At 43.1% G+C, this 12,978-nt stretch overlaps 6 protein-coding genes across 6 annotated transcripts; 4 read left to right on the plus strand and 2 right to left on the minus strand.

The window, feature by feature from the left end:
- Positions 1-42: 42 nt before the first annotated feature.
- Positions 43-1,639, plus strand: SS1G_04269 (hypothetical protein; the record flags this gene model as incomplete). The annotated part of the gene is made up of 2 exons (XM_001594412.1): positions 43-1,312; positions 1,599-1,639. The coding sequence occupies 2 exons, from the start codon at positions 43-45 to the stop codon at positions 1,637-1,639; spliced, it is 1,311 nt and encodes a 436-aa protein (XP_001594462.1).
- An 820-nt stretch (positions 1,640-2,459) lies between these two features.
- On the plus strand, positions 2,460-3,693 carry SS1G_04270 (predicted protein; the record flags this gene model as incomplete). The annotated part of the gene is made up of 2 exons (XM_001594413.1): positions 2,460-3,140; positions 3,193-3,693. The coding sequence occupies 2 exons, from the start codon at positions 2,460-2,462 to the stop codon at positions 3,691-3,693; spliced, it is 1,182 nt and encodes a 393-aa protein (XP_001594463.1).
- Positions 3,694-4,687: 994 nt separating this feature from the next.
- SS1G_04271 (hypothetical protein) lies at positions 4,688-5,419 on the minus strand (the record flags this gene model as incomplete). The annotated part of the gene is made up of 2 exons (XM_001594414.1): positions 4,688-5,271; positions 5,326-5,419. 2 exons carry the CDS (start codon positions 5,417-5,419, stop codon positions 4,688-4,690), a joined length of 678 nt encoding a protein of 225 aa, XP_001594464.1.
- Positions 5,420-6,326: 907 nt separating this feature from the next.
- Positions 6,327-6,983, plus strand: SS1G_04272 (predicted protein; the record flags this gene model as incomplete). Its single annotated transcript, XM_001594415.1, has 2 exons — positions 6,327-6,626; positions 6,678-6,983. 2 exons carry the CDS (start codon positions 6,327-6,329, stop codon positions 6,981-6,983), a joined length of 606 nt encoding a protein of 201 aa, XP_001594465.1.
- Positions 6,984-7,253: 270 nt separating this feature from the next.
- SS1G_04273 (hypothetical protein) lies at positions 7,254-9,113 on the minus strand (the record flags this gene model as incomplete). The annotated part of the gene is made up of 6 exons (XM_001594416.1): positions 7,254-7,598; positions 7,648-7,996; positions 8,052-8,321; positions 8,374-8,461; positions 8,518-8,868; positions 8,924-9,113. The coding sequence occupies 6 exons, from the start codon at positions 9,111-9,113 to the stop codon at positions 7,254-7,256; spliced, it is 1,593 nt and encodes a 530-aa protein (XP_001594466.1).
- Positions 9,114-10,844: 1,731 nt separating this feature from the next.
- Positions 10,845-11,163, plus strand: SS1G_04274 (predicted protein; the record flags this gene model as incomplete). The annotated part of the gene is made up of 2 exons (XM_001594417.1): positions 10,845-10,944; positions 11,039-11,163. 2 exons carry the CDS (start codon positions 10,845-10,847, stop codon positions 11,161-11,163), a joined length of 225 nt encoding a protein of 74 aa, XP_001594467.1.
- Positions 11,164-12,978: the final 1,815 nt, after the last annotated feature.

Raw genomic sequence — 12,978 nt, forward strand, 5'->3', positions numbered from 1 at the left:
GAGATTTATTCTCGTGGCTTTTTCTACAAAACTTCCTCCCAAATGCAAGGACCTACTATAGCTTTCAACGTCAGAAACAGCTTCGGGGCCTGGGTAACCAATATCGAATTCGAAAGGTTGGCCTCGATTAGAAACTACCATATCCGAACTGGCGGTCTTTGTAATCCTGGTGGTGTTGCATCGGCATTAGACCTTCAACCATGGGAGACGAAAAGGAATTTCTCGGCTGGTCTCCGATGTGGGGGAGAGACCGATATTTACGCTGGTAAGATTACAGGGATGATTCGCGTGAGCTTAGGAGCTATGAGCACAATGAGTGATGTTGAGTCGTTTCTTTCATTTATGGAAGAGTTCTTCGTGGACCAGATAGCCGTATCCTCTACTAATGAGGACACTGCCACTCCTAGGTCGGTTGACATGTATGTCGAAAGTCTTACAATCTACCCGATTAAAAGTTGTGGTGGCTTTGAGATTCCGAAAGAAACTTCTTGGGAAGTCAGACCAGAAGGCCTTGCTTGGGATAGGGAATGGTGCCTTGTTCATCAAGGCACAGGGCAAGCGCTAAGTCAAAAATGCTACCCACAAATGGCTTTAATCAAACCAGCAATCGATTTTGATTTAGGATTGCTGAAAATTCGATATCGAGGATCAAATTCCTCTAGTCCTGCGGATGAGATCAATGTCCCTTTATCTTCTGACCCATCGTTCTACAAAACTCCAAATAATATTCATTCATTATCATCGAGAGTTTGCGGAGATGCTATCGTGGCACAGACCTATTCAGATCATAAAATCAATGATTTCTTCTCCAAGATTTTGGGTGTGCCTTGTGTTTTGGCACGATTTCCTGCTGGTGGAAGTGGCCCTTCTTCAAGGCATACAAAGGCACACATGCGAAAGCACCAGGAAGTAAAACGTCTAGTTACGAATGAGAAGTCCAGTACCGACTCTTCTCTTAGCCCTCCGACGCCGCCGGATTCTGATAGTGAAAATCGAAAGCGGCCGATATTACTATCAAATGAAAGCCCCATACTTGCAATCAATAGGTCCAGTATCGATATGCTAAATGAAGAAATAGCCAAGAGTGGTGGCAAAATTGCTTCAGCATCTGTCTTTCGAGGTAACATTATACTGGCATCAACCGAATCTAATGATCGTCAGCATTCATATAGCGAGGATCATTGGAGGACGTTACGCATTGGTTCGGAAACTTATCAAATGCTAGGGTCTTGTCGGCGTTGTCATATGATATGTGTTGATCAGGATACTGCGGAAAAGAACGAGGAGCCTTTTGTTACGTTGGCCAAGACACGTAGGTTTGAATCGAAGGTTTTCTTCGGCTCTCATATGTGTCATGTACCATCATCGTTGCCCTCCAAAGAGCACCAATTCCCAGTCATTAAAGTGGGAGACAAGGTTTCTACTGGGCTGTGACCGGTGAAAGCTGTACAATATAAACAAAGCAAAATATATATTTTCCCATGAGTTTGACTATTCTTTCTGTTGCATTCATTGATTTGTGATGGGGATGTAATGTGACTCTAGTGTCATAGCTATATATGTCAAGATGTAAATGGGTAGCTGATATGTTATTCTAGAGCCAGTACAGAAGGCTTCGGAATCTGTAGGTAGTAGGTAATCTACTCTTCATCCACAGTCCTGGTTTCAATTTTCTTAGCAAATGATGGATGGATCTTTGGAGCTTCATCGATGTCAAGTGGCTTGTTGAATTTCATGTTTGTTTTCTCAAGTACAAAGTTGGTAGGATAAGGAAGACGTATAGTACTACAATACCTTCTTAATCATAGATGGCATGTTAAAAGCGGTGTTTCAAAATATCAAACCCGATTGAGTGACACAATTACATACACAATTTCTCATAAGGTTACAATTGGGTTACGAGGGAGATTTATACACCTGGTATATTCCTTATAAGTACCTAATTATATTTCGTATGAGAAGCTCTTTTGGGTGAGTAATTATATGATTCCATCTCTGCTGTTTGCTATTTTTTTGCTGTGAACGAGTCAGCTTGCCAGTAGTGTTCTCCTAGTACTAGTGGTGGTGGTAGTAGTAGTACTAAGCTAGTTACCCTAATTTAGTATTGCACATATTCACTCATCATAGATTGTACAATCACTTTTATTCATCGCATGAACAACCAAGATAACGAGATAACTTCCAAAATTAAGAGTAAATTCCTCAGTGACATTTGAAAGCTGAGCCGAGTATTTGTCAATTGCTCCAATTACAGGCTCCAAAACTTCGCAAGAAGGCTCCATTTCCAGAACCTTTCCAGAACTTTTCCAGAACTTTTCCAGAACTTTTCGGAATTATCATTGGCTAAAAACTTCTGTGGAGAGTCTTAGGTCATATCCCCTAGCTTGAGAAGCCACGTAGTTCACTATTTAAACTCGTGTTCCCCTCTCGAATTGATTTGTTTTACAAATCAATGAAACATGGCGGATTCTCAGCTCATCGACCCAAGTGACAACCACGATATGGATATTGACCATCTCGAGGGCGTCATTCAATCTGATGGCTTGGATAGCCAGAATGATCACTTTGATGGACTTGATGGCTTCGATCATCAAAGCGACGTTTCCCATATTTCAGCTCCTTCCTCCACCGAAGACCAAAGTATGGAAACTTTGATGTCACTCAATGATATCGAACTTGAGGACGGAAGAACCGCCCTTACATTCAAGAAGTTTGGAGAATTACCCGAGGAACTTCAAATGAGTGTATGGAAATTCGCGGCACTTCATGTCCGACGCACCATCATGATGAGTTTTGGGCGAGATAGTTTCACGTTTGTCAACTGTCCCCCCACACCAGCAATTATGCACGCATGCCATCAAGCTCGCAAATACGGCTTGGATATCTACAAACCCGTCGATGTGCATGGAATCCCTCGAGATATTGAAATCCTCCCAGGCTATGAGAATTACATCACGTGTGTCGCTTTTTATTTCTACGTTAACCCCGTCAGCGATGATTTTGTCTTGAAATTTGGAGATGAGACCGTTCGTCCAAACCCCGTTTATTGTCCCATAGAGTCGAAATGGCCTAATAGACTTGGATGGGTGGCTGCTGAACAGAGTCTCGAGGAACGGATTCAGGCATTGGAGCGCGAACGTGTATGTATTACCAGCGCTCCGTATACCGTCTCGCTGGCTAATAATTATACAGAGACAAATACGTAACATACCTAATCGACCTCCAAGACCAGGCGAATCAGTTTTCCCCACTCCCGACATCCTCCCGCAATTCTTCACCAACATCCGATCCGTCGGCATCAATCTCAATCTTCCCTTCGCAGAGGACTTTAGCTTTTCCAATATGAGTCCCGAAGTTCTCCGATCCTGGGCTCGAAATGCTATCAAAACCACATTCGACCATTTGTTCACCCAGATCTTAGAGCAGTTCCCCAAGCTCGAATATGCTTTTGCGGTTGTGAGAGCGATTGGGCGTAGTAATCAGGAATTGAATGAGAGGTTTGAGCTGGGGAAGGAGAATTGGGGAACTGTGGGGATGACGAATGCGGAGGGTGTTATTATGGGGAAGGAAGAGTTTCAGCAGTTGGAGTTTGAGGGGAGGAGATGGTTTATGGAGAGGATTGATGGGGGTGGGGGGTTGAATGTGGTGGATTTTGATTTGTATGTTCAGAGGAATCTTTATTGGGAGATTTAGGAGTGGGCATTGGATGGGATGGGATGAGATGCGTTGTTTTTAGCTTGTTTGTGGGTTTGGAGTTTGTGGTTTGCTTGCTACTAGCTTCTATTTATTGATGGATGGATTCAGGCGAGGGGTCACTTCATCACTCCTTCACCTACGAATCTTCTACAAACACCACTACAGTACATACAAGCAGTGAAGGAAAGAAAAACACCCGTACCTTTCCTCGACTCAGAGAATGAAGGAGTTAGTTTATTTAACTTTCCTACTCGAATTCTTTGCTTGGCAATTTGAGCGCAAGGAAATACAGAGGAAAACATGGAGTTATATTTTCCCTGAAAACCAGCTGCCTGGTATTTGGTTTGGTTCGGTTGTGGTTGGGTTGGGCTTGGGATCGGGATTGAGATTGGGGCGGGAATTGGGATTTGGGATTTGGGATTTGGGAATTGGGATTGGGAATTGGGATTGGGAATTGGGATTGGGAATTGGGATTGGGAATTGGGATTGGGAATTGGGATTGGGAATTGGGATTGGGATTTGGGATTGGGATTTGGGATTGGGATGGGAATTGGGGTATTTGGACTATCAATAGGTGGTAGTGAATATAATATAATGGATATTGAAGCAAATGTAGGGTTTTGTGTAGATGGTTGGGTGAGGTGTGATATGATGTGAGGTATCAATGAATACTTGAGATATACTACTAATATTTCCCATGATTCTGCAGGATATCAAATGTTCGGCTAGGGCTTGTATTTGTATGGTAGATAAAAGGATAGTTGATGAAGTGGTCAGACATATTAGGAATCATGCTAAATTAGTAAGCAGATGGGCCAATATTTGTCAAAGCTAACACTATAAAACACTTGAGATGAGGAGGATTTTGGAAGATGATAAGTATATTGCTTTTGTTGGGAATCAATTACTTCGTATAAAACGAATCAGAATATTACTACACCTAGATCCAATGCCCCTTTCACCGTAGATACACAATCTCCCATTGAGGCCCCTACTGTCTCTTCTTCGAAACGGATCTGGTAACATGACCACTTACACTCCTTTGCTTCTTCTCCAATTCTTTCTTCTCCTGTTCCTCCTTCTCAAATTTCTCTACCTCATCTTGATCCTTACGTTCCGCATACCATTGACCCGCCTGCAAAACCAACACTCCCACCAAAACCAATGCCAAAATCGTATTACTGGCCGCCAAAACCCTCAAACTATCTTCTCTCCCAACTCCCACTTCTCCTTCTGGCGCACCCGCTTCGCCATATAATCCCAGCGTCACAATGCGCATGCCTTTAACAATATTGGTAATGTAAACCACGACGCCCACGACATAAAGAACGAGCGATGCGCCATCAAATAGGAGGTTAGCTTCAGAAGGCTTGAAGAGCTTGGTGAAGAGTCCGATGAATCCGACCGAGACGACAATGTGTAGGATGCGTGGGATGATTGGCGGGGAAGCATGCATGAATTTTAGATGCTCTTCAATGAAATTGTAATAGGCATCGGGAGTACTTTCAGTGGTCCAAAGGAGAGGATAGTCGTAGGGGAACGAGGAGAAAAGAATACCGAGGAAGAAACATACGGCTGTGATGGGTTAATTGGATTGAGATGGGAGCTGATACAGGAGTGAAAACTTACGACCGATGATCATGAAGGTCGCGAAAGAACTCGCGCCCCCTTGACCTCGAGGCTTGTCGTATGTCTTGAATATTGAGACTTTAGATGTATCCATTTTGCGCGTTGCGATTTGTGATGCAATTCTGCTGAGAGGTTTGAAGGGTTGAGGATTGGAAATGTATGGTTTCTCGAATTATTTGAAGTGTGCGAATGTTCCACTAACAATCTTATCTTGTTTAGGTGGGCTGGGCTGGACTAGAGACAATAGTGGGGTGATGAAATGGTACAAATGTTGAGGTTTGTAGATGATTTTCAAGATCAAATGAATGAATGAATGTATATGTATGAATATATGTATTCGTCAAATGTATGTCAAATGTATGCGAATGCGACGACGATAGATTGAATATAAGACTTATATAATATCAGAGGAAAAAAGAGATTATTGGCAGCTGAAGATAACACATGTACAAAGTGTACCTAATAAGTTTTATTAGTAAATTATTCGAGTACAAACGGTACAATGCACAGCAAGTTCAATCTCAAGTGGAGATCAGGATAAGAAGACGCTAAGAACTCTAAAGAAGATTGGGGATTTATGATTTACACATGTCAATGAATCATTTACAGATTTAGAGGGGTAAAAGTTTATGTAAAATTGTCCGGTAAATCCGGTCTATCTGTCTATCGGTCTACAGAAATTATCACAATTTACCATCAACAAGTGTGAACTACCTAAATAGCGTCAACAGTAGACTGAATTCTCTCTTTGTTTTTCTGAATTGCCTTGGTATGCTTAAACAAGGTAATCTGGAATAATGGGCAAATAACAGGGAAAATGAGATCTTTCCTAAGGCTCAAAAGAAGATTCCTCAATCTCCCTCCAACTTCACTTCACTTCACTTCTCTTCACTACACTCCATCATTCCATCTCTACAAGTAATTCAATTTTGGACAAGTGATTTCTCTTCATATTTCCATCTTCAAATATCTATCTACCTACCTAATCAAACATCTCAATTATGACAGGAATCTCTTTCTACATCTTCTCATTTCAAGCTCTCTTCATTCTATGTCTACTTGTTATCATTGTCCTCCTCATTCAAAACTATGTTGACGAAAAACGTCTCATTGCTACACCTTCCATTAGGAAAGACGAAGCTATTCTCACAGCATATGCAAGCATCAAAATCAACGCATCTGCAGACCAGGTTTTTGATGCAATAACCTCATTTGAAAGGTATGGAAGTGGATTTTCCCAATACAAATGGGACAATGGTCAGGATAAAATGCCCGTCGTGGGCGCGAGGGGACTTTATTCGGTGAGATATTTCCCATCGCAGGAGAGCTGCGCAAAACTAACTTCCGTCTAGTTTCGAGTCGAAGATATACAAGACCGTTGCGTACCTGTTGTCTTGACTTTGCTGGATCCTGTGCATAAGAAGATGGCGGCGAAGACTACTCAATACCCCGATTGGCTTCTTGGCACGGAGAGAGTCCAGGAAGTTGTGCCTATTAAAGGCAAGAAAAATATTTGTGAGTATAGAAATTGGATAACATTACAGGGGTTTGCGGCATATTATCCTTTGTTGACGGCGAAAGAAGAGCTTGAGGATGTTGCTAGGGATGCGGCTACGGAATTGAAGACGTTTGTTGAGACACGGAAGCACGAAGGTTGACATTGGAAACATATTTGATAATGAACCAAAGATCAGGAGAAGAACCAAGGCTTTCTCTTGAAGGCCAGGCGACGAGGGTACTCTCGTCAATACCTGGGGCTTTGCGAAAGACATTCGACATCATCGTATACCATCAATCATAACGAAATGGTATATTCGTGGGAGCATAGTGAGAACGCAATGGATTGAAAATTACTTGTATTTGCGAGTATTGTTATCCAGTTCTAGTCAAACTATACACATCCTCATTACATCTCAACATCGCCGAAATTAAACCATTCTCTCCTCTGTATGGTGAACGCCTGCCTTCTCATCTAGGCCACCTTCAGTCTCATCACCAATCTGAAGATCATGTTCCGCCGCAATGACTTTTGCCTTCTCGGTTGCAACTTGACCACCAACTATCGCATTGTCTCCATCGAAATGCTTCACGATCTCTTCCAAAGGAGTGTTACGTGTCTCGATGTAAAACTTCCAGATGACAAAGAACTCAAAAGTTAACCATACGCAGTAGAATATGTAATACTTCCAGTGGAGGTGATCCAAAGCAATCGGGTTAACATATTGGTTGAAGAACAAGGAGAGGTCGACCGCCAAGAACATAATTGTCAATCCCTAGAACTTCAATTAGCATAGCGAGCAGAGGGCGGAGGGGATTCATTACCTTTGCACGGATGTTGTATGGCAGAATCTCGACACCGTATCCAACCAGAAGCCCCGACCACGCACAGTTATAGAATACGTAATAGAGGAAAATCATGACGATAACGGCATGTGCAGAAGCTGAGCTTCCATGCATCGAAAACTGAGCCGAGCAAATGGTCCAAACAATAAAGACAGCAAGCATTCCCCCCGTGGATACCAAGAACAATAGACGTCGACCGAGTCTATCAACGAAGAAGCACATTGTTATAGCTACGATCATGTTGACAATTTGAAGGATAGCATTGATTAAAAGCTTGGTAGTCGAGCTGTGGATACCGACTTGTTCCAATACAATATTAATGTAGTAACTGAAAATATCATGTCAATTTTTATCCCCACATATCTGGACTGATGCAAACTCACCTGACAAGACCATTTCCTGACCATTGAGAGAAGAAACCGAGGGAGACGAGGATAATAAGACGATGTCTGTTTCCAGGAGTCTTCCACAGCTCGGCCCATGGGTTGCTCTCTACTTCTTTTTCGAGTGATAATGTTTGGCGAATTTCCTGGTATTCGAGCTGTACAACTTCATCATTCTGATCTCCGCAAGCGTGTACGTCTGCCAAAATCTTGAGTGCTAGCTCGTTTCTACCCTTCGCGATGAGCCATCTTGGTGATTCAGGTACGAACCTGACTTAAATTAGCTTTTACTCAGCCATTAAAAAGATAAGCAAAGACTCACCAGATGAAGGTCATTTGGAGTATGGAAGGGAAAGCCTGTACGACAGACGGAGCTCTCCATGACCAATTTCCTGCGATGTTATTCGTTCCTGAAGATGAGGTCAGCTGAAACTCAAAATTTTTCCTTTGTAGCTGTATTCCATACCGAATGTTAACCATGCTGCGACGAAGCTTCCAATGTACCATGTTGTATTATAAATGGTGGTGTAGATGGCTCGATGTTGTGGATGGACAAGTTCGGTGATGAGCAGTGGTGATGCACCATGTGCTATTGCAACTCCAAATCCGATCAAGAATCGAGCACCCACGAACATGCCAAATGAGAATCCCAAACTCTGGAGAAGTACACCAATGAGCATGAGTACGCAGCCGATCATTACACCTGTGCGTCTGCCCAGTATATCCGCAGCATATGGTACGAACGGAAGAGCAACGAGTGAGCCGACGGACATGATACAGTTGAGGAGTCCAAGTTGAGATGCTGTGGGATGGAAATCTAAGGCACATGTGTAAGCTTCATACTTTACACAGTTCGTTATAAAAACACTCACAATCTTCCCAGGCGGGAAGAGATTGAAGACCGTTCATCATGGAGCCATCGTATCCATTTGTCGCAGAGGTCAGAACGACGAACATCAAACAACAGTACAAGCCTCTCATTCCCTTTTGCTTATACCATGTTACTCGAGGAAACTCCTGGCCCGCGAGTTCGAAAGTGGGCTTCGTATGTTGGAAATCCATGTTGACTGCAGTAACAAAACCTGCAATGCCGCAAGATTACAGATCACACAAGTAATTATAGTGAGGTCGACGACTTCACTTGTGATTCAACTACACTCACGACCTGTGATTCTCCACAAGGGAAACATGGGATTATATACATTTCCCATCAAACTCCCTATATCTACTTTACCCTTCTTTATTAACCGGAAATCGCTCTGCACATTGTTCAAATCGGTCATACGGAACCACGGTCCGTATAGGTCTTCATCTACTATATTTACCTCGAACACTCTGTCGGTAAACGGTACTAACATCTTCGAACATCAGCTGTTAGAGGCCTCGCCTGTGCAAGTGGGATGGAGGCGAAGCCTAAAAGGGTAAGGACTGGGTACTAACCCTGGTCTGGGGACTCCTCACCAACAAATAAAAGCTTTCCAAGCTTTTCAATCCCCAGGTTTCTCCATATCGCCCCGCAGCTTGGTAGATATTTACATGCATTTTTGATTGTTTGCCATCTGTTTACCAGGGTGATATAGGCTATATCCACGAAAAATCGGGTGGCGCCGGGTAAAGTCGACCATGGGCCATGGTCGCTCTCACCGTCGCCATTCAGCAGCTAAAGCTCGTCGTATATCCCTTTGTGGTCAAGCGAATCGTTGATGCATTCAATCAGAACATTCGATGTGGATCTACGGGATAATTTTGAATGTTGAGACTTGATGGGATATCGACACGTTGACCTTCGCATCGTATGTCAGAGTTGCATCTAGGCTGGTCTAATAATGTAAAGTATCCTACTTATCCAGAGATAAATTTCTTGCTTGTTCAATGAAAAGGGGTAAAAACATCTTGGGTAGATGAGGTTTTAAAGGCCAACAAAATACATTGTTGTTTGATCTTTCGACCTACGTGGTACATTTGAAAGTACAGCTAGGTGCGAACTACAGTACATATGTACATATCTACCTGACGTGGAAGTTATTCATTTGACGAGTCCTATGTAAGGCACATTATGAAATGAACGGGCGGGCGACGGACGGTCTCTCGGTCTAATCAACCCTATTATGCTATGGCCTTCGTTTATGGCTCCACGATCAAGCTACTTCAATCGAGTGCGGCGCAGCGGAAATAGAGCGAGACGAAACCCGTTTTTGTCCGGTGTGGAATCTATCGATTTTTATGATTCCTATGTAAGGCATGTCTCGGAGAAGCGAACGGATGAACGATTCGATTAATCCTATTATGTCACGCCTTTCTTTCTTGAGTCCTCAAATTGGAAGCCACTGAGCTACTTCAGTCGAATGCAGCGCAATTTAAACATACAGTGAGGGAAATCCCGGGAGTTCTACTTTATGAAAGAAACTTTCACAAGCCAAAGGCTTGAGCTCTGTTGTCCTCCTTCGTAGGAGACAACGGTGTTTTGAGTTATACACGATCTTTGTTACCTCACGACGGATGGCCTGCTATACTTCCCGGCTCCGAGGCAAATCCATCGAAGGAATGAGTGATTCCTTCAGAGCCCGACCCGTGGATATGGAACCATTTTTGTGGCCTCATAGCGCCCACCCGATACACTTTGCACGGGATTAAAAGAGGGTCTCAGTAGACTTTGAAGGATCACGCGACCTGGTGATGTCCGCTTCGGTATCATGGATTGGGATTTCACATGATCCATCGAGCTTCGACTTGGTAGAGGTCTTCCTTCTGCTCACAAAAATAAATATGATAAGGGATTAGTAATCTACCCACATGTATCAGTCGCTCCACGTGCATTTCCTCGGAGCATTAATCATTGACTTTGCGACGAAGTGTCATCACCAGCGCCAATATGGTTGGACATCACCCGCATGTGAGTGGAGCATTGAAAGGTTGCCACGCCCAGTCAAAGGCGTTTCGAAGATTCTCTTGAGGTGATAATATCACAGCGACTGGATGGATAATAGCTCATGGTGATAGCACCAAAAAGAAATATTGCTTATCTGGAATCCTCAATGAGAATCCTATCACTTGTCATGGCGCCCTCAGATCACACTTGGTATCAACTATCGCATACTCAAAGGCATATTGATACATTCAGATCCCATTACTGTAAGTTGTTGGTTCTTGGAAACGGCAAAAATTGAAAGTTTGACTCATTGTTTTGATTCTACTAACTCGTAGACTTGATTGAGGCTAACTTTGGAGTCTTGAATTTAAGCTTTACAAAAAGTTTGCTTGATCTTTTATATAATCATGCAATATTCTGTCTGAGTGATACGCGGCAACAGAGGATTCGGGTCTGATTGATACCTTTTGCATCTGGATCGGGATTAAAATAGATAATTTTTCCGATTGCATGAACCAATCAAAGTATCCGAGGGGAAATAAAAAAAATCACATGGTTTATCTTATTTAAATCAACACATTATCATTCCAATAAAAACAAAAGTACCTGTGAAATTCCTCTTCTCCGTACTATCGCTTGATATAATACAAAGTAAGAATCGATGTAATCCTCTTCTATGTCCTTCTTGAGAAGTCAACGACTATAGATTTCACTAAATCCTGCGTCTCATCCCGAGTATCCCAGTCAACGGGTTGGCCCTATCTTAGTCATACTACAATGATATCTAACTACGAGGATTGGGCAATTCTCACGAAATACTGGTCCCTATCATTACTAAGAGTCGAGACATGATGATGCTTAATGATTAACGCTGGCCGCCTTGAGGCCATCTAATCATGTTGCGGATAGTCCCTTGACCACTACTTGACCAACGCGATGCAGATAGTGTACGATCTATCGACCCGTCGTATTGGTTTCTCTGCTATATATGCTACAAAGGAGCATTTTAAGCTTCAGATAAGGCATGTCAGAATCCCTGAGTACACGAGTTTGATCGCTCTAAAGAATGATAGGGACAGCGAGATAGCAATGGAGCATGGACTTTGAGTGGTAAACCTTGGCTACTTTGTTGTATAGAAGTCTTCGAGAAACTACACCGTGACATCTTCTCATTCGATAAAATAGCCCGTCCTTGTGGACTTAACCCGAACCGCGCGCTGCTCTATCGAGTTCCGGTCGTCAGATAGAAGCTTGAGTGATATGGAACCATTCATATTCATCTCTTGAGCCACTTCCCGAACAACTGTTGAGAAAGTCTCGTGGCTGGCGTCTCCATTTATCCTCGGCAGCCCCTCAGGCGCGCGGAAAGAGCCCAAATTGTAAGGCTATCAGTTGAAGAAAACTTTTCTGGTATGGATGATTCGACGATGCGATATTTTCATCAATTGAACATTGAAGGTTTTATCTAGATGCGGGCGCGGATTGTAACATGGAGGAAGTAGAGAAGCGGTAAGAACATATTACAAAATGGGAGCTAGAGTCTCACTGATGAAGTTATCTGCACATCAATTGCAATTTGATCTCTTCTCCTCAGCTATATCAACTTTCACCAAGACCTCATTCGTGAATTCATTCCGAGACCGGCCAACATATTGACTCTATTGGTCCCCTTCTCACCCCCCATACTTAGCCCCCCATTCTCACGTTGATGTTCGGTCCCGTTCTTCATCGATATCAAATAACAAGTAAAAAGCATTTTCACCCAATATCACTATCGCACACCTACTGGACAAAAGCGCCAATCATTGGATCAATTATTAAAACCATCCAGTGATATCGACACTGTGCCGAATTAAAGGGCATACTTTTGACGCCCGACACCGCCGTTCGTAACATCCGCTCTAAGTATAGCTTATAGCCTATACTCCGTACTTCACAAAGTGACCCCATCGAAGCGGAGCCAATCAAACCGAAGCAAACTCCAACCGCTCAAGTTCTCAGGTTTCCTTCTCCTGCAGTTCACCACAAACGCAAAACGCGAATCACGTCTTAGGATTG

The sequence above is a fragment of the Sclerotinia sclerotiorum genome, genomic scaffold (assembly GCF_000146945.2).
Source record: "Sclerotinia sclerotiorum 1980 UF-70 scaffold_5 genomic scaffold, whole genome shotgun sequence".
Lineage (NCBI taxonomy): Eukaryota > Fungi > Ascomycota > Leotiomycetes > Helotiales > Sclerotiniaceae > Sclerotinia > Sclerotinia sclerotiorum.